General features: G+C 38.6%; 2 protein-coding genes across 3 annotated transcripts in view; one reads left to right on the top strand and one right to left on the bottom strand.

The window, feature by feature from the left end:
- Window positions 1-59: 59 nt before the first annotated feature.
- ome (dipeptidyl peptidase 4 omega) overlaps window positions 60-17,803 on the bottom strand; it is an 82,088-nt gene continuing 64,344 nt past the window's right edge. The window contains exons 2-10 of one of the 2 annotated variants that reach the window (XM_017164012.2): window positions 12,805-12,917; window positions 3,598-3,855; window positions 2,665-3,444; window positions 2,136-2,589; window positions 1,855-2,075; window positions 1,621-1,790; window positions 1,249-1,409; window positions 983-1,188; window positions 60-920 (exon numbers count right to left, since the gene is read on the bottom strand). In XM_017164012.2, coding sequence (XP_017019501.1) covers window positions 804-920; window positions 983-1,188; window positions 1,249-1,409; window positions 1,621-1,790; window positions 1,855-2,075; window positions 2,136-2,589; window positions 2,665-3,444; window positions 3,598-3,855; window positions 12,805-12,852 — 2,415 coding nt within the window. In that variant the 5' untranslated portion in view covers window positions 12,853-12,917 and the 3' untranslated portion in view covers window positions 60-803. The remainder of the gene's footprint in view (window positions 921-982; window positions 1,189-1,248; window positions 1,410-1,620; window positions 1,791-1,854; window positions 2,076-2,135; window positions 2,590-2,664; window positions 3,445-3,597; window positions 3,856-12,804; window positions 12,918-17,803) is intronic. The other variant, XM_017164011.3, reaches the window with a different exon arrangement.
- On the top strand, window positions 15,699-16,538 carry LOC108072746 (uncharacterized). Its single transcript, XM_017164015.3, has one exon. The coding sequence runs from the start codon at window positions 15,783-15,785 to the stop codon at window positions 16,488-16,490; it is 708 nt and encodes a 235-aa protein (XP_017019504.1). The 5' UTR covers window positions 15,699-15,782; the 3' UTR covers window positions 16,491-16,538.

Genomic DNA, 17,803 nt, shown 5'->3' with positions numbered 1-17,803 from the left:
CAGTGAAATGTGTTTTTATTTCCCCAAAAACGAGTGTTTCCCCAAAAACAAGTACAACCTTTAATTTAATTATTTATTGTTTGTTTGCCTTTTTAACTGTTGCCTATACACAATGTTTGTCTTCTCTAAATTACAAAAAGCCATTTAACAACTAATCTTTTGTTTTTTTTTGTTAATTATTTACAGGTTTTTCTTTTTAGCAAACTAAAGTGCTAAAAAAATATTACGTACTACTATAGGTTTTCGTTTCGTTATTATTAAATTTACAGGAAGGTTCGTTACAAATTAAATTTCTCGGACCTATAGGGAGTTCGGGTGGAAGCTTAAATTGGAGGAGCGCTTGCAAAAAGTGTGGATTATATATGTAGCTTTGTAATTGAATTGCAATATATCTACAATACACTTTATATAATCAGGCACTAGCTAGACAATGTTTTTCTCTCCTCAATTGCACAGCTATCTCAACTAATTTTGCTTTCTATATAATTTTAAAATGTTTTAAAATGCAAATTGAAAAGATTATTGTTCCAAGTTGATCTTATATAACACTTTTGGACCTGCATTTATGTTGATTTATATGTAGTTCTCATTTAGTTTTATTCTTTAAGCGTTTTTAACTTTATATATCAATTTAAATTTTCGGATTATTTAGTTTTGTTTAAAGTTTTCCGTTTAATTTGGCAATCTATTAACTTTTTAAGTACCAATTTTTGTTGTATTTAATTTTTCCCTTTGCTAGTTGCAGCTGTAAAATGTTGCCTTGCTATTAGAATTACTTTTATTATTATGGTTTTTGGCCCAATCTACTTGGCACTTTTCATGAGGCGACTGCTGGCAAAGCATTCGCCAAAGAAGCGATCCAACGAATGATACAAATGCGGACGCACATTGGACAGGCCATGGTCCTCATCGGCATAGCTCTGCAATAGAGTTTTTTGTTTTTAATAATATATAATTATGAGAAGCTTTAAGGTGAACTTACTATCTGCTTGAACAGAATATCGTGACGCTCCAGATTCTTGGCCAAGATCATGGCCTGCTGATAATGAACATTGTCATCGAGGGTGCCATGGACCAGCAGATACTTCTTGCCCCTCAGCTTTTGTGCCTGTGTACTCAGTCTGGAGTTGGCATAGCCCATCTCGTTTGTATTGGGCAGGCCCATGTAGCGCTCCGTGTAAATGGAATCTGTATAAGAAATATTTAATAAATTTTCTGCTAAAAAGTTAATTTACAGTGTAAACTCACCATAGTAAGCCCAGTCTGTGACTGGAGCTATGGAGGCGGCACACTTGAACACCTGGCTGTTATCATTGGCCAGAGCCATGGCAGCGGCATAGCCACCATATGACCAGCCCCAAATGCCAACGTGATCCTTATCTATATAGTTGAACATTTGAGTGATGTTTCTATAAAAACAAAAATTTAATTTTAAATTTATTAATATTTTTAAAAATGAGAAACCCAAATGTAGGGAAGTAAAATAGACTTTAGATTCGTGTTCAGCAATTTCTAAATTTGTAATTGTATATTCTCTTTCATTTTTTAGAAATAATAGACAAATATTTTTATGAGTATTCTAAATACTTATATAAAATATTAAAAGAAAACCATACTTACTGCGTAACCTTGATCTGATCAGTGATCTCCACAGTGCCCAGCTGCAGGTAAATGGCATGTAAAAGATTCTCGCCGCGGAGTCCAGAGCCACGACCATCGATCTTGGCATAGATCACAGACTGATTTGAGGTGAGATATGTGCCCCAGTCCAGCATCCATTTGTTGGTTACCTAAACAAAGGATGTTGGTTATAATTTCTGGTGAATTTAAATTCTTCTCTATCTTTAAGCTTACGGAATAGGAATCTGGTCCGCCATAGACATCCACTAGCATGGGATATTTGGTATTGCCACTGGTATCCAGATTGGGTGGCAGCTGAAGCAGAACCTTGGCCTGGAAGCCACCATCAATATTGAATGTCAGGATCTTGTGAGAGGGCAGGGCCACGCCCTTAAGCTTGCCACGCAGGCCCTCATTGGTCTCCCAATCCAGGACATTCGAGATGACAACTTGAGCTGAAAAATAAGATTTAAATATAAACTTAAGTTATATAATTAAAATCTTTAAAAACTTACAGTTCTCAAATTTCCACTCGTAAATGTGTGTGGTGGGTATTCCGGGTCCCAGGGAGGTGATCACAATGTGGTTATTGTCATTGAATGTCGCCGAGAAGTAGGTCTGTTGCACATCTCCGGACTTGATCAGGTTGCAAGTGAGGCACTTGGGACTCTGCTTGGCCAGAGCTCGAATCGCATACAGATGGAGTTGCTCCGGATGATCCTCTGTGTTGGCTGTGTAAAAGATGACATCGGTGGCGCCATCCCAGTGAAGGATGCTGTCCACCACATACTTGCCCTCGGTCAGAGGTTCCAGAACCTGCAACTCTGCGCTGGCCACATTTGAGTTAAGGAGCTGCAAGTGCTTGTAGTTGTTGTGCGGCAGGACAAAGGCCAAACGGGAGCCATTGCGATTACGGAAGGGAGCGGTATAGAGGTCCACCCAACCCGTCTTTGATTCGGTGCTGTAGATCTGATAGGCAGAGAGGAATCAAGGATATAACCAGCTGCAATCTTCATATATGTATATTTCAGTAGAATCACTTACCACCCGCCTGTTGAGTCCATCAAAGGTTACCACATAGGCGGCATTCTGAATGCGGTTCATCCAAATGGACAGGACATTGGCATCGTCCACCCAACTGACCACGGTGACTATGTAATCCGTCTCCGTATTCAAAGCCGCCGGCACGGGCATCACAGTAATGAAATCTCCACCAGAAACTGCTCTCTTCAGGTCAACCATTACCAGTTCCACGCGAGGATTGGAGGAACCAGCCTTGGGATAGGCAATCACCTGGTGTAGAGGATACTGATAGCGCAAATCGCCGGCATCGCCGTAGTAGGGGAAGTTAATCTGATGCGTGGTCGAATCATCGAACTTAATGAAGGCCAGTTGGGTTCCAGACGGATTGAACCACGTGGCCACATTGGAACTGAACACCTCCTCCTCGTACACCCAGTCGGGAATGCCATTGAGTACGCCCGACTGTTCCGAATCACTGGTGATGGCAATCTCCGTAGCAGTGGCACTCTCCTTGTAGTACAGATTGCGATTGAAGTTGATCACCAGAGCGTTGCCCACGGGCGCCCATTGCACCATGCTCAGGTAGAGCTGCTGGCCCTCGATGGTCAGTGGAGTGAATGACTTTGTGTTTAGATTGTACAGGTCATACTCTGCCAGAAAGCTGTATCGGAAGTTCTTCTTGTAGTTCTTTGCCAGCAGCAGATACTGTCCATCGGCGGACTTCTCATACAGAACATAGTGGGAGGCACCATCGAGGAGGGAGCTACGAGCTCCTGTCTTGGCATCAAACTCCATGATGGACTGTAAAGGGGTAGAAAGGAGTATTGTGGAAAAAATTATATGAAAAATACAATTTAAAACGAGACTGGGCAACAAAATTTATATCTCTATTACTCTTGTTTTGAATAATTTAATAATATTTGCATATTTAAATACTTAAATTGTTTCCCTTACCGCATTCTCCTTGTATATCAGACTGTCACCATTGCTCCAGCTGCCGTTGAATCGCTTGGCATATAGTTGACCGCTCAGCACATCCTCCAGATCAATGGCATTATTGTTATTATTATCCGAATCACCGGAATTATCCTTTTCATCTGTCCGAAGGATGAACACCAAGGCAGTGGCCAGCAGAGCCAAGGCAATGACTGCGGTCACAACGCTCAGAATAATTCGAATACGGCGCTTTTTCTCCTTGGAATGCATTAGATTCTATTTTAGAGTGGGAAAAACAAAGAAATTATAATTTAATTATAAGAAAAATTTTAATAATTTTAAAAGAAATGTAAACTATACATTTTATTGTAACTAAAGCTAAGTTTTTATTATTTTAAGATTACAAAATATATTAAATTAAGTCTAAGCCTTTAAAAAGAGCTTAACAAATTGATTTTTTTCTTAAGTTATATAGTTTATAAATTTCTCTTTTAGGAATTCTCTTAAATATAAATTAAATATGTAAGAGTATTTTAATTTAATGCTTTTCCTCTTTTATCACCAGCAAAACGATTAAAAATAATCCTTTCCAAACGAATTAATGTGTCTAAAATTTGTTTTATTTTTCATTTACTTTCGAAAACCATCAAGTTCATTAACCCCCCTTTTTTCCATGCAGGGAAAATGGGCTTTCATTTCCTCAATTTCCTTTTCCATTCACATTTCACGAATCGGGCACCTTTCTGGGCTGATCAAAAAAGTGCAAGTTGGCCAGGTTAAATTATATATTGCGCACTTTTGGCCAATTTGGATACGATCTTTCTGCCTAATCGGATAAGCCAGACACGTCTGTATGTCTGTATATATATGGAAAGTGGCGTTGCGCATGCGCAATGACTATTTCTTTTTGCTCTTTCTCTCTTCACTCAACGCGTTCCACTCAAAAAGATTCGGCCTAAAGGGGCTACTGGAAGTGTGAGCCCAAAAAGCTGGAGGAGAGCGAAAATGAAAGTAGTTTTTTGTTAAGACTGGGTCGCCGACAACTGGTTTATGCTACTGACCAGAGATGTACGTATATAGTATATAATATATATATGAGCAGATAGAAAGGGGTACAAAGGGGCTGGCAGGGGTCTCAATTGCCGCATGACGCAAGCAAAATACAATCAGAAATTGCTGTTTACGTATCGAGTGTTTATTTGGGACCTGTCTGGGGTTTCTTATTTTCGCCAAGTTTGTGAGCTGTTTCTTTTACATAATTTAACATTACGCGACAAAAATAATTGAAGTTGTCCACGCCTCGGTAAGACAAGGAAATTTGGGGCTTTTGTTTAGTCTTTTCACTTTTTTGTTACTTTTTTTTGTTTGTTTTTAAACCCAACTTCGATGTGTTAATTGAGCTGTTGAAATCTATCATTAAACGAAAATGTTTTTGCACTTTATGTTGTATTTATTTCTGTTTTCAGTTGGTTTGTTTTTATTTATTTTATTTTTTTTTTGCTCCAATGGATTTTTGACGGAGCGTGACAGTTTTTTGTGATTACTTAATGGGATTTATTTGTTAGAGCTCAAGGTTATGGGGTGAGATCAATTGTGGGTCTGGCTTTTGTGTGCAGCTTATTATTTTTTTGCAGGAATTTTATCGTTATATACATTTTATAGGTTTATATTTAACCAATGGAGCAGTGCGACTGATAATTCTGTTAAAGAGTTAATGAATAATACATATTAACTTAATTTAAACAGCTGTAAAAATATCTGCATCCCAAAATAAAACAGTTCACTGAACAAAATTTAATAATAAGTAGGTATTTCTTTAGAATTAAATATCTAAGAGAAGGAACAATATACATAAATGTATAAAAATAAATTTTATATCAAAGAAATCAAAGTGTTTTCATTTTTATTTTATAATTAAAGCTTTATAACTTTGGTGATTCTTTATTTTTAGTTTCATTTATGCAGCCTTAGTATTTTATTATTTTTAATAATTTATTTAAATAAAAAATTAAATTATTCTCATTCATGTTATTGAATATTTTCTTAGTTAAAGCTCTTTTCAAAGCCTTAATCGGCATTTTCCCACCACTTTTGGGCTCTCCACAGAAGCACAATAAATACGACATGTTAAGTCCAACAATATAAAAAATGTTATTATTGAGCGCCGACCCAGAATTCTGGAAAAACCAGTTCCGAACACACTCAACTCGACTGCACCTTTTGGCATTAGCACATTTCCATACAAATATATATATGTATATGTAGTGCATAGACTTAATACTCGAATTTTATTGAAGCTTTGCACAGAAATCCCCACGCCGGAACTAGAATCAAACTGTCGAAGGAAGAGAGCCAAAATCGCATTTGTTACGAACCCGAAAAAGAAGAACACGTGTGTGGGGGATTCCCCAGTGACCACGTAGAGTAAGCCCGTGTTCCGCAAATCTCTGGGATAAAATATAGCCCTATGGAGGCACAACTGGCACAACGTCGAAGACATGTTAGTTACAACTTTGCCACGAAATTTATGAATCCTCTTGGATTTGCATGGGGGCCATTGGGGATTTTGAGTTGGTGAAAACGAAAAAGCCATGGGGATTTTATTCAAATTATAAAGGTTTTATGACTTGTAATTTCTTTAATTATATTTTATGTAGACATTATAGGGAAGGTGAGGTGTAATTATGAGAGGTTTGGGATTTGGGAAGTATGAATAGTTGGAAAGCCACTTTATTTTTAGAAAAAATTAGGAAAATTTTAAATATAAATTATATATATATAGCTGGATTTTTTGCAGCTTACAATTATAACAATTTTAAGGAAATTTTAGTGTTACTTTAAATATATAAATTAAATATAACGTAACAATAAAACAATTACAAATATCAATTTTTTACCGTACAGTATTGATTTATTTTATATAATTTTAAATAAAACAAGAAATTTCTTATTTCCAAAAATTATAATAAATTATAAATATATTTGAATATGCTTAAAATAATAATGACACAATTTTAAGGCTTCATTCATATTTTAACCTGAATTCTATTATCTAGAAAATATAAATAAATTTACTTCCAATTCCTTGCTAAACAGTTTTCAAATATTATTCACTATAAAACCGTAAGAGCATTTTAATTTCCACGTAAATAAACTATAGTTACACTTTTCCGTTTATTCTTGGCCATTTTTGGCTCTCCAATGACTAACGCTTGAACAACTCCAATCATATCAATGTCCATTCACACTATTCATATACCCCGCAACGTTTTTTTTTTCTCTAGATTGATTGTTTTGGGATTTCCCATTGAATTCACTGAACAATGTGGCGCAATTAGTCAGCTGTATCTGTACTCTCCGCCGGCAATCTTCGATTCATTTAATAAATATGAAACTGAAAGGTTATTGAGAGCACTCTGTTTTTAGGCAGATCCCTCAGCACAGGAACAGGATTAGTTTGGTTTGGGTGGACTTCCGGCAATTAGTTGGAGTTTTTACCGCCCCGAGTTCAATAGGATTTTGCACTTGTGTTGCTGCTGATGGTACACATGTCGTATACTTGTTTTTGTTTAGCCTCTTCTTACTTGAGCCTCCTCCTTGCTGTTAGGACATAATCGCTGCGACGTGAGGGGGGTTTTAACAACTATTTTGAGGTCCACAAACAACAAGAACAAAAAAATTGATGACTTTTCGTCTGGCCATTTTACTTTTTCCCTGCCTTAGGGGTGAAGTCTGGGTTTTTTCCAGCAGCAGCTTGTTCATTTGTCGCATGGTTTTTCATTAAACTGTCCTAAAATTAATTAATTTGTTTTGTCCTGGGTGTGTTTAGCTCCTGAGGGGACTCCAGCTCTTGCTTCTGTTTTTTACTCTGCTAATTGTACACACATTTTATCGTGTTTAACTAATGAGCTACAAATGCATACACGTAAGTTGAGCTCGGGGTTTGACATAATTAGTTAATGTCTCGGGGAATTTCTAATCTGGGTGGAGTCAATCATTTAGGGAGTGGAGAATTGGGAGTTTTATGCTGTTAAAAGATGATTTATTTGAGGAAATAAAATACTCAAGAGATGGCACATGTTTCAAATGGTATTTGGGTATTTGATTTAAGAAGTTTAAAGAGAAAATGTTCTTTGAAAACTTTAAACAATGTTAATTTGGTTATTTTTTTAGTAAAGAAGGAGTTCTCTTTAGACTTTCTATATTCTTAAAATACATGTCAAAGTTATTTATATATTCATTCAAATAAAAAACCAAGTAAATAGGACCCATTTCAGATTTTTCCCAACACATAGTTCATTAATACCATTAACCATACACTCCATACATTGTGGTAATTTCAGCAATCAACACTCCTCTTTATCAGCCACCTGTTGATCTGCAACCACCAAACGATGAAGAGGATGACCCAACAGCTTCAATTAAACCACAGAGCATGGCCACATATTCGATTGATATATTAGCTGCTCATCTCCCCCATTCATCTTGTGTTTATCGGGTGGGGCCATTGCGGTCAATCAGCGGCTCATTTTCGCACTCATGAACAAATCAAATTAATTACAGAGCACATCCAAGGCTGCCGAGCACAAAGCGAAATCTTCGCCAATGTTTTGAATCGCAACACAATAAGCTTGTGTTTATATAGGGGATTTATAGAGGTGACAATTTAGCTTTACATTTTTTTAGATGAGAGAAATTATTACTTGAGTTAGAGTTAATAACTATGTAATAGAACATATTTATTAGCAACATAAGAATATATCCATATGTGCTTGCCATTCATCATTCCAGGAATGTTAGAACCAGTTGGGAATTATAAGTGAGACTTTAAATACCACCTTTGTGATCAATTTTAATCTTTTGAAATTCTTATTCTACACTCTATTTCAGGGACATTTGTATAATTGTATGATGACCAATTTATTATAAAAAAATATATAAGAAAACAGAAAAGAATTCCCAAATCAAAGTTAAATTTTCACTTAACCATAATAATTTCCCAGCTATTCCTGCTCCTGCAAACTCTGCTCATCACTGTATCCCTTGGCTTACCTTAAACCGCGACATTCCCTCCCCGAAGCTACCAGCACTCGCGACATCATCGTCCTCCAGACTGCTTCCGCCGCCCAGCATGGACTCGTGATGTTTGGCGCTCGGCCTCCGTCCCACCGCTGCCTTGTAGTAGTACGGCGGATGCTGGTGGCGACCAATGCCCATAATTCCTCCTACTCCACCAACAGATCCACCGCCCACATTGGCAGCGGTATTGCTGGCGGTGGCAGTGGCAATGGCCGCGTCCTCGTAACCCATCAGCTCGATACTGGGATGCTCGCATTTACAGCGATGTGGCGGCGTCCGGTGTCCGTGTTGGTGGTGCGGATGCGGGTGTGAGTGGATGTGTGGATGCAGGTGGGGATGTTGCTGCTGCTGCTGCTGTTGGAGCTGCCGGCTCTTGCCTCCATTGCTGTGATGACTGTTGCCGCCGCCGATGCTATGATGGGGCGGCTGAGGTGGTGGCGGTATGTCTGCGGGTGTTATATAGATTTTCCCGCCCAGGCTCTCGCCGCCCGTCTGCTTGCTGGGCCAGTGGAACTCGTCGAACTCGCTGGAGCTATTGGTGAGTTGATGTTGCAGCTGTTGCTGTTGGTGTTGCTGCTGCTGCTGTTGCTCCCACTGCAATTGCCTTTGTCGCAGGCAGCTCTGTTGTTGCAATTGTTGCTGCTGTTGCTGCTGCTGTTGCTTGTGGTAGCGATAATATTGATGATGTGCAGCTGCATTGGCAGTGGTTGGCAGATGATACTTGTTGTTTTTTTATTGTCGACGGAAAGAGAGAGGGAACACACATAAAATTGGTTTGTGGACAGCTTCCTGGTAGATCGCTTTTTTCGCCAAGCACACAGTAAAAATATTATAAAAGAGCTGGTAATTGTATTTTATTAAATATAGCAATTTAAATTTAATTTAGAAATTGATTTCTTAATGAAAGAGTAATATTTATTTAGATAAGAATTGCTTCAAATTTTGTTTTATTTCCATATTAAATAAACACAAGTTACCGCTCATTTTATATATATATTTTTTTCTGTGTGTAAAATCACCTCAGGGGTATGGGTGGCATTTGTGTGTGCTCTTGTTGTGCTGAAGTGTGTGTGTGTACGTGGGGAGGTCTCAAAGCAAAAGGACATCGAACGGCAAACACAAATTGAGGCAGCAACAAAGGAGCAAGCTTTAACTACAAGACGTAAGGCAACACAAAAGGCAATCAATTATTCTGCAACCAGTTTTCAGGTTGAAAAATAGAATTTAATAGAGGTCTAAGTTACGATTCTTCAAGAGATTTTAAAGGATTATCAGAAGAAAAAATAAAATATTTGAAAAATATAACATATCTTTATTAAGATGTAAATAGTTCCTGAGCATCTTTTAAAATTTCCCAAAGAATCGTTTACATTTAATACCTTATTTTATAAGGACCACATATTTATTATAGGTTTTGTATTTGTGCCTTTATAATAAATACTTTAAACTAAACAAAGGATTATAGTTATTACTTAAAAGTAAGATAACAAAGTTTATATAGTGTTTAGCAAGTTTAATTATAAATAAGACATAACAAAGTGCAGTTTATAGAAACAAACTAGACTTATTCTATATTAAAACAATACTTGTAAGCACTTTAAGCTGCTTTTTGAGCTTTAAATAACAACACAAACTAAATTATGCTTAAAACTTATTCGCAATAAAATAAACACTTGAACAATGGAGAATTTCGTTAACTACATTTAACTGGCTCACAGAAAGTTTGGCCAACTACTTAGTTCCACTCAACATTTCCACCTCAACAAATTAGATCAAGTCTTGCTTAAACAGGCAACAACAATTCCGAAAGCCCCGCAAAACTAAGTTATGAAATGAAATTTGCGCCAAAGTCGCAGGTAAAGTAAATAACAAAATCAAACTTGAAGCGAGCCAAAAACTATGAAAAAAAAAGATGAAAAACCCAAATAAAACGAAATAGTAGAACCTTAGGGGGAAAATAGACCCCGCCGAGAGAGATTTTTGCGCCAAATACATTAGCTCGATTCGGGTTTTTGGCGAGTGCCGTGCTCACCGCAATTATTTAATTACACTCTGCCACTCTGTGTGTGTGTGCACTCCCCTTGATCCCTGGATATCCTCACCCAACTCCCCCCGGATTTTGGGGTTTAATCAAAGAGCCAGCCAAGTCAAGCACAGCACACAAAAAGGGAGAGAGAAAAACCCGGGCCAGCAGCGAATGAACGAATAAACCAAACTTTTGTTGCAACTTTTCGGTGCAGCCAAGCAAATCGAGGCGCGACCCCCGAAACCCGGCCAATGGAGCTAGGTGCCGGGAATTGCCGTTGGTACAGCAGGTCAGGGGACAATGAGGTGGCGCCCACATGCAGGCCACCCTTTTCACCGATACTTACGTAGTTTGAAGCTACGTAGTACGTAGGGACGGACCCTTACCGATTCGTATCGCTAATGATGATCAAGTAACGACCAAATGTCGACTTGCTCTCAAACATACTGAGAGAAAAAGGTGATAAAAACAAAATAGAGATACTTGAAATACTCAAAAATGAATGAATAATCTAAATAATAATCAGAAAATGAAATATGAAAAATAAATAAATATAGTGATGAACAAAACAATAAAATTAAACTAAGAGCAGCCGAAAATCCGCCTAAATCGCGCATAAATCCATGTATACCCTGAGTTCGTTAAAGTTCAGTTTGTCTTTCATAGAAATACAAATCCTACAAAAATTTGTGGTAATAAATAAAACCAATTTGTATTCAATCCACAGCCAGCTATAAATTCTTTTTCTCTCAGTGTATCCCTTCATAGACACAGACAAAACGGACACAAAATCGTTAGCCCACTTGGCAGGGCACCAGCAAAAATTTGTGCACTCTCGCCCTTTAACTATGTCACGGCTTCTTTCTCCAGCTCCGAGTCTCCAGGCTTTCCGGTCGCTTTCCACTTTTCCGACCTACGCTACGCCCCACAATCTTGCCCACCGTTTGTCGTTTGCCGAAGCCGCCAATGTCGTCTGGCGTAATGAGCAGTCTCTCAGTTCTCCGGCAAAGAGAAAGGATTGGGGTCTACACACACAAATGATATGTAAATACCAAACAATTTGCCATGAGCTAGCTGGCAGGCTGGGATGCCTGCTTTGAGGCCTTATTTGATTAGTGCTTGATCAGTGCGCCAAAAAGTAGGCAACGTTTGCTTGATTTTTTGGCAGCCAAACTGAAGGATTTCGAGGAGGAGGAAGGACGATTGTAACGAGTCAACTTAATTGAGGCTTAGCAGAGCCAAAAATGTAGTCATAACTGATACGTAATAGAGTTAGAGACAAGGGGGATCAAGTTGTATAACAAGTTAAATAAAAGTTAAAGAAATATTTAAAATATATGAAAGGAATTCTTATTCTTAATGGAGACTCAATACCCGCTCCATAAACCTTGTTTAATCCACTTCGCTGGTTGGCTGGTTCCCTTAGGAAAAATTTCACTCTTTTGAAAACATTTTCATTTCTAAACACAGGAACACCAAAATTATAATGCGTGGCCGTAATAAATTATATTTTTGACACACATACTAGACACGCATGTATGGATGAGAGCGTGTACGTGTGGCCAACACCTAAATGTAGGCAATAAAATTCCAACAAAATAACCAAATGCATAAATATGTTTTAAGTGCTACGTGAATAACGCCCAGAAATGCCTTAAATATGCTCGTAATTTATGCAAAGAAAAAAAAAAAAACACACACACACACCCATAGAAATGAATATTCAAATGTAAAAAGGACGAGGAAAACTGGCAACACTAGCCACTCCTCATCATGCCCTCTCATCTCTACTGGGAAAGGGCAATGGCAACCATAAAATATGCAGCACAAACAATTGTTTTTGGTAAATATACGGATCAAAATGCAAACCAAAAATCGGTTTGCGAAAATCATAGCAAATATGAGTATAGTATAGTAATATCTCATGCCAGCAATCAAACATTGAGTATGTAAATAAACGTTGATACTTAAATTGGGTGGGATCAAAGGGTTTCATTACAATATTCATAGTTGTGTGAGCTTTAAATGCATGCGGATCAGCTTGTTTTTTTTATTTGTGTTGGTGGCATCAAAATATATAAATAGTAAATATTTAATATAGGTTTATATAGACAACATACCTGATCGCTCTGTGCTGTTTCAGTCACCGAAACATCATTACCAGACATTGTATCTGATTTGAATTACACGCTTTTCCGCTTCTAACCTTGCATTAAGCTCAACTCTTCAAGAGCTGCATTAAAGAGAAATAATAAAATGTTTGTTTGATTTGTATAGATTTGATTTATATGGTTGTTCCATTCAATTTCCAGTTCGGCAATTCTCTTTATTCCGTTTTTTCTATTTTTTATTTGCATTCCGCGTTTCTTCGGCATTTTTCCGTATTTATTCCGACATTTTAGCAATGATTTATGGCACACACATTTTATTTGCACTTCACACACTTTTCAAAAATGTTCTCATCTGTTTCAAAACGTTTTTATTTGCATTCTAATTGATGCGTGGGTTTATTGAAAAAAAACATTGTTCATACAGGCAACTTGTCTGTCCTGATTCAAATGTTTTTGTGGCTTATTTTTGCTGCAAAACTTTAGCCAAGCTATTTTTAATTAAGTTTTACGAGTTAAAAAGAGGGATCTGCCTCGTTGATTACATTTTAATAATGTTTTTCCATTCTTTTGATGCCCCACATGGTATCCCGTGTAATTTATCCTAAGAAAATAACTGCTGCCTGTCACTTAATGCAAATTAAACAATTTAAATGAGCAAACAAGCAAACCAAGAAAATCCGAAATTCAGCAAGGAAGCAAGAAAGAATGGAAGACCTAAGAACAAGTTTTTGTGGCCGAGACACACACACACAATCATGCAATCACATACAGAGGCACTGAGTGCGCATTGCACATAACTCGTAACTCATACGCCCCGTTGTACAACGAGAATGGCCGCGTTTATAAAACGTTTGTTTGCCAGTTTGTTTGTTTGTTTGTTTGTTTGTCTGACGGTTTGGTTTGCCTGGCTGGCTGGCTGCCTGGCTGCGGTTTTCAATTGTCAGTGCCAAAGCGAGTCCAAGAGCCGAAAAGGGGGGCGGCAAAAAGTACAAAAAGTAAAAAGTAAAATAAATAAGAAATACCAAATAAATTGAATTGCGTAGCCGACTATAAAGAGACAGCCAACGTAGGTGAGTGGAGCAAAGCCAACTGGAACAGGAGATAAAAGACCAGCCTCTGCGTTGTCCTTTCCCCAAAGGGGAATGGAGTCAAAACAAGACAGAAAAATCAACAAAAACACAGGACAACAAATGTGATAAATGCGAGGGGCCGCCCTTTGTGGTAATGTGCATAAAATATATTTACTAAATTGTCAAATGGAAAAGAAAAAGAGAACTTTTAAAGCTGGCAAAAGAGGTCAGCATATAAGATGCGCTTGTATTTCGATTATCTGGTTTCAATTCGGATTCGGAGCAGATGTCGAAAGCCCTGTCATCGAATCCTGGCTTCCCTTGCCTTAACGGCTTTGGCCTGATATTCTTGACAAATCTGCACTGCCATTGGATATTGCTTTGCGACTCTAGATAAAGTGAGTTTCGATTTCCTAAAATGTACAAAAATATGTACCATGGTTTGTTTCTTCAACAGAAATACTGGCATTGAGGGGATTTGAAGGCATAAAATAGTAAAAGAAAAACATTTAAAAGAGTTTAATACATTCATAACAATTTTAGCCTTAAATTGAGTTACTTTTAGGGTAAGTCACTATGTAATAGTACATGAAATGGAGTTACTTTAATAGTAAGTAGCTATTATATATAGTTTTACAGTAGGACAAACCATATTTTAAAAAAGCTTAATAACCTATTAATAATTTAATTTATTTAATAATTGAATAAACTTAAAGAAAACAATCATTATTCTTATATCCCTAGCTTAATTCAAAGAAATAACTAGATTAAAAATTTCTAAAGAAGTAGTTCAACTTTGAAGTTATTCAATTTCATGAAGCAGCAAAAAATTTAAGATGTGCTTTCATTTCAATTATCTAAATTCGCCGATGCTGAACCCGTGTCTTCAATTGCTTTAAAAGCTTTTTTGTTTTGCCGAGATCCTTGACAAATCTCATTCCTCAGCAGTTTAATTCCTCTCTTTTGACAAAAAAACGCTTGTCTCTGGCCTTTTCAGCAAATAAATTTCCCTGACTTTAAGCCCTAACGACACACTATCCATTAAGTAACTTTACAACTGACCAATCCAAAGTCTTATTTGAGTTTCTTAACTTGCGGTTGAGCCTGGAATTTGATGTCCTTTAGCGCCGTTGGCGGTCACATCTGTCCCTGCTGCCGAAATGCATTAAATATTAATGAGTTTAAAAGCGGCAAGTAATTTGTTGTCCCCGAATGAGGGATTACAGCATTTTGCAGGATAAGAGCCACAACCAACAAATCGCCGGGTTATTGATATAGAAGCCAGGATTAGTTGGGGATAAGGAAAGAGAAACCCTCCGACTTTTCTGCTAATCCAACAGATGCAGGACTGTTTGATTTTTCATTTGTGCATTTGTCAAGTGCGAGAACAAGGAATTGCAAGTGGCAACCGACAGGCGGCGATGGACAAACAAACATTGGGGGAAAGGCGGAATGAATGATACTCGCATCGCATCGCAGGGAAAAGCGCAGAAAACCAACAGAAGTTTCATAAATTTTACACAATCCACTTAACTTGAAAGGCCAGGCAGTCGTCAGTCACAGGAAGAGAAAATCCTAGAAAGGGTAACGAGAATCCCCCACTTAGTCTTTCAATTCATTTGAATTTCCTTTTTCCGCCAGAAGCAGATTGTTAAAACTAGAAGTTAATTAAGTGAAGACCGAGAATATGTGGTATTTGATAAGTAATTAAATTAAAATAAAACTAGGGAAGACACTAAGCCACAAATACAAGTTCTTTTTATAGTTCAAGCTAAAAAGTATCACTAACTTTCTGACAATTCATATCAAACTGTCCAGGAAAAAAGGTTAGTAGGCAAAACTTTCAACATTTTCATAAACATTTCCTCACAAATCCCAAGTTAACTTCCTAGAAAAGGTGAAAAAAGCAAGCTCACAATGTCGGACAACGAAACGGATTCCTATATGGAGGAGGAGGAGGAAGCAGAGACGGGCTCGGCCAGAACCAGTATTCCCGTTGTGGGGCCGGTAAGTCCCAATCCGAATTTCCAAATGGGCGATTATGCGCCGCTGTTTTCCTCCTCGATCAGCTCACTGGACGGTGGCAGCCAGGAATCTTATTCCGATTCGGAACTCGAATTACAACAGGCCCTCGCTGCCGAGTTAGCAGCCGCTGAAGTCCCTCAATCTCTGGCGGATTGGCGCTCGACCCTGAGAACAGTGCCGGCAACTACTAATTTGACCACGCCCCAGGCACGTCGCATCCTTCCGATGAGTCGCTCCCCCTCGCCATCCTCCACCTACTCGGCTTCGCCATCGACATCCATCTCACAGTTGATTGACCAGAGATCTGCCAGACTTAGGCGCCTGGATATGCTGAATAGCATGATCCAGGATCTGCAGGATAGCCTGCCATCAATCAGCGAGCGTCGCCATCGTCGCAATCGTCGACGCAGAAGTGTTCGCTTCGAGGAGCATGACCATGAGACGGAGCAAGTGCCACCGAATGCCTACGCCGAGGTTATGCGTCGCGGCAACAGCATCAGCGATTGCAGCCAATGCAGCAGCGCCGAGGAGGATGGCATCGCTACTCCCATAATTCCCAGCCATCTGTTGGAGTGGTCATATCCAGGGCCTACTAATTAATTTAAATATTCATTAAATTTCCATAGTTTTTGATTTTTAAAATTTATATATACTATAGAGTATTTTTTTTTTGACATGGTAATGGAAAAGGAGTCTTTGTTTTTATGAAATTAAAAGAGAAATGGAAATACATAATAGAAAATATTTGCTTACAATGTTAAATGCATTTTTGTAAATATTATACTAAATTCTCCTCGCCTTGATTTAATCTTCTCAATTGCCATAAAAGTTCAACAGAGATCGTAGGTCTCATAAAAATGGTTAACAACTCCCAGGAACTCTCTTGCCCCGGCAACTTGTTGAAAACTCTTTAAAGTCCTTTTCATCTGGGATATGGGGCGGGCTTTTCCTTCTTTTCATCTTTGTTTTCCCTAGATTTCCCAGCAGCAACAGCAGCAGCCGCTGCCACTTCATACGGGCAAAGTGTTTATATGCAGCTGAGTGAGGGAGGTGGCGGCGATGGCGGCGGCAAGTTGAAAATAATAATGAATTTGCGGCATGCCACACAAACACTTGCTGCGGCCGCAACATGCGCCAGATTTTAGCCCCGGATATCAGCAGTAGCTGCACATGCATCAGCGCTCCACAGCCGGGAGTCCAATCCCACACGGAGAAATAAATCTGTGAATTACATTTGAGACTGCCCAAGTACTATATATCCTCTTACACCTGATCGTTCCTGGAGAGCTTAGGAAAGTAATGCCCTTAAGGGTTTGCGAAATCACCTGTTGGGGATTACACAAACCAAACTTGGGCAATGCTGTATGAAAAAAGGAAACAGATTTCTTAGCTTCATGACTTTAAAGGTGGCTTACAAAGGAGGATTCAAGGTTAATAATTAAAAGAGAACTTTGAAATTTTTATAGATTTTCGAATTGTTCTAGGTTCTTTGTTTTCCCTTCAGTGTAATCTCTTTTCCTCCTCACTCGCTTATTCCTTAACCCACTGTGCGGCATGTGTGGCAGCTAATATGTTGGCTTGGCAGTGTCGCCTCTTGGAGCCGTTGAAAAATGCACTGACATGTGCCACAGCTGCTGCTTACCCCCTGGAACCCCCTTTATTTTCCACGCCCCTGTAAAGCATCTCGGCTCTCCCACCCCCTTGAAACAAAAACAAATGCCCAGGATGTGGGCGGCTGCGTGTGCTCCCTCTCCCTTCAAGAGGGGGCGTGTTGATGCGCTGAACAATAGCTATAAAAAGGATTAACTTGCATAACAAAGGAGATGGGGTGCCGGATTGGGGGCGGGTGCGGGTGTGCAGCTTGCAGCTTGGACCAGGCCAGAGCTTGGCATATAAATTTCAACTCGGCATTG

This window comes from Drosophila kikkawai, chromosome 3L, assembly GCF_030179895.1.
Source record: "Drosophila kikkawai strain 14028-0561.14 chromosome 3L, DkikHiC1v2, whole genome shotgun sequence".
Lineage (NCBI taxonomy): Eukaryota > Metazoa > Arthropoda > Insecta > Diptera > Drosophilidae > Drosophila > Drosophila kikkawai.
This window is presented reverse-complemented; position numbering and strand designations above follow the sequence as displayed.

Bases quoted from the DNA above. Each gene is read 5' to 3' on its own strand.
- LOC108072746 (XM_017164015.3), top strand. From the start codon at position 15,783: ATGTCGGACAACGAAACGGATTCCTATATGGAGGAGGAGGAGGAAGCA.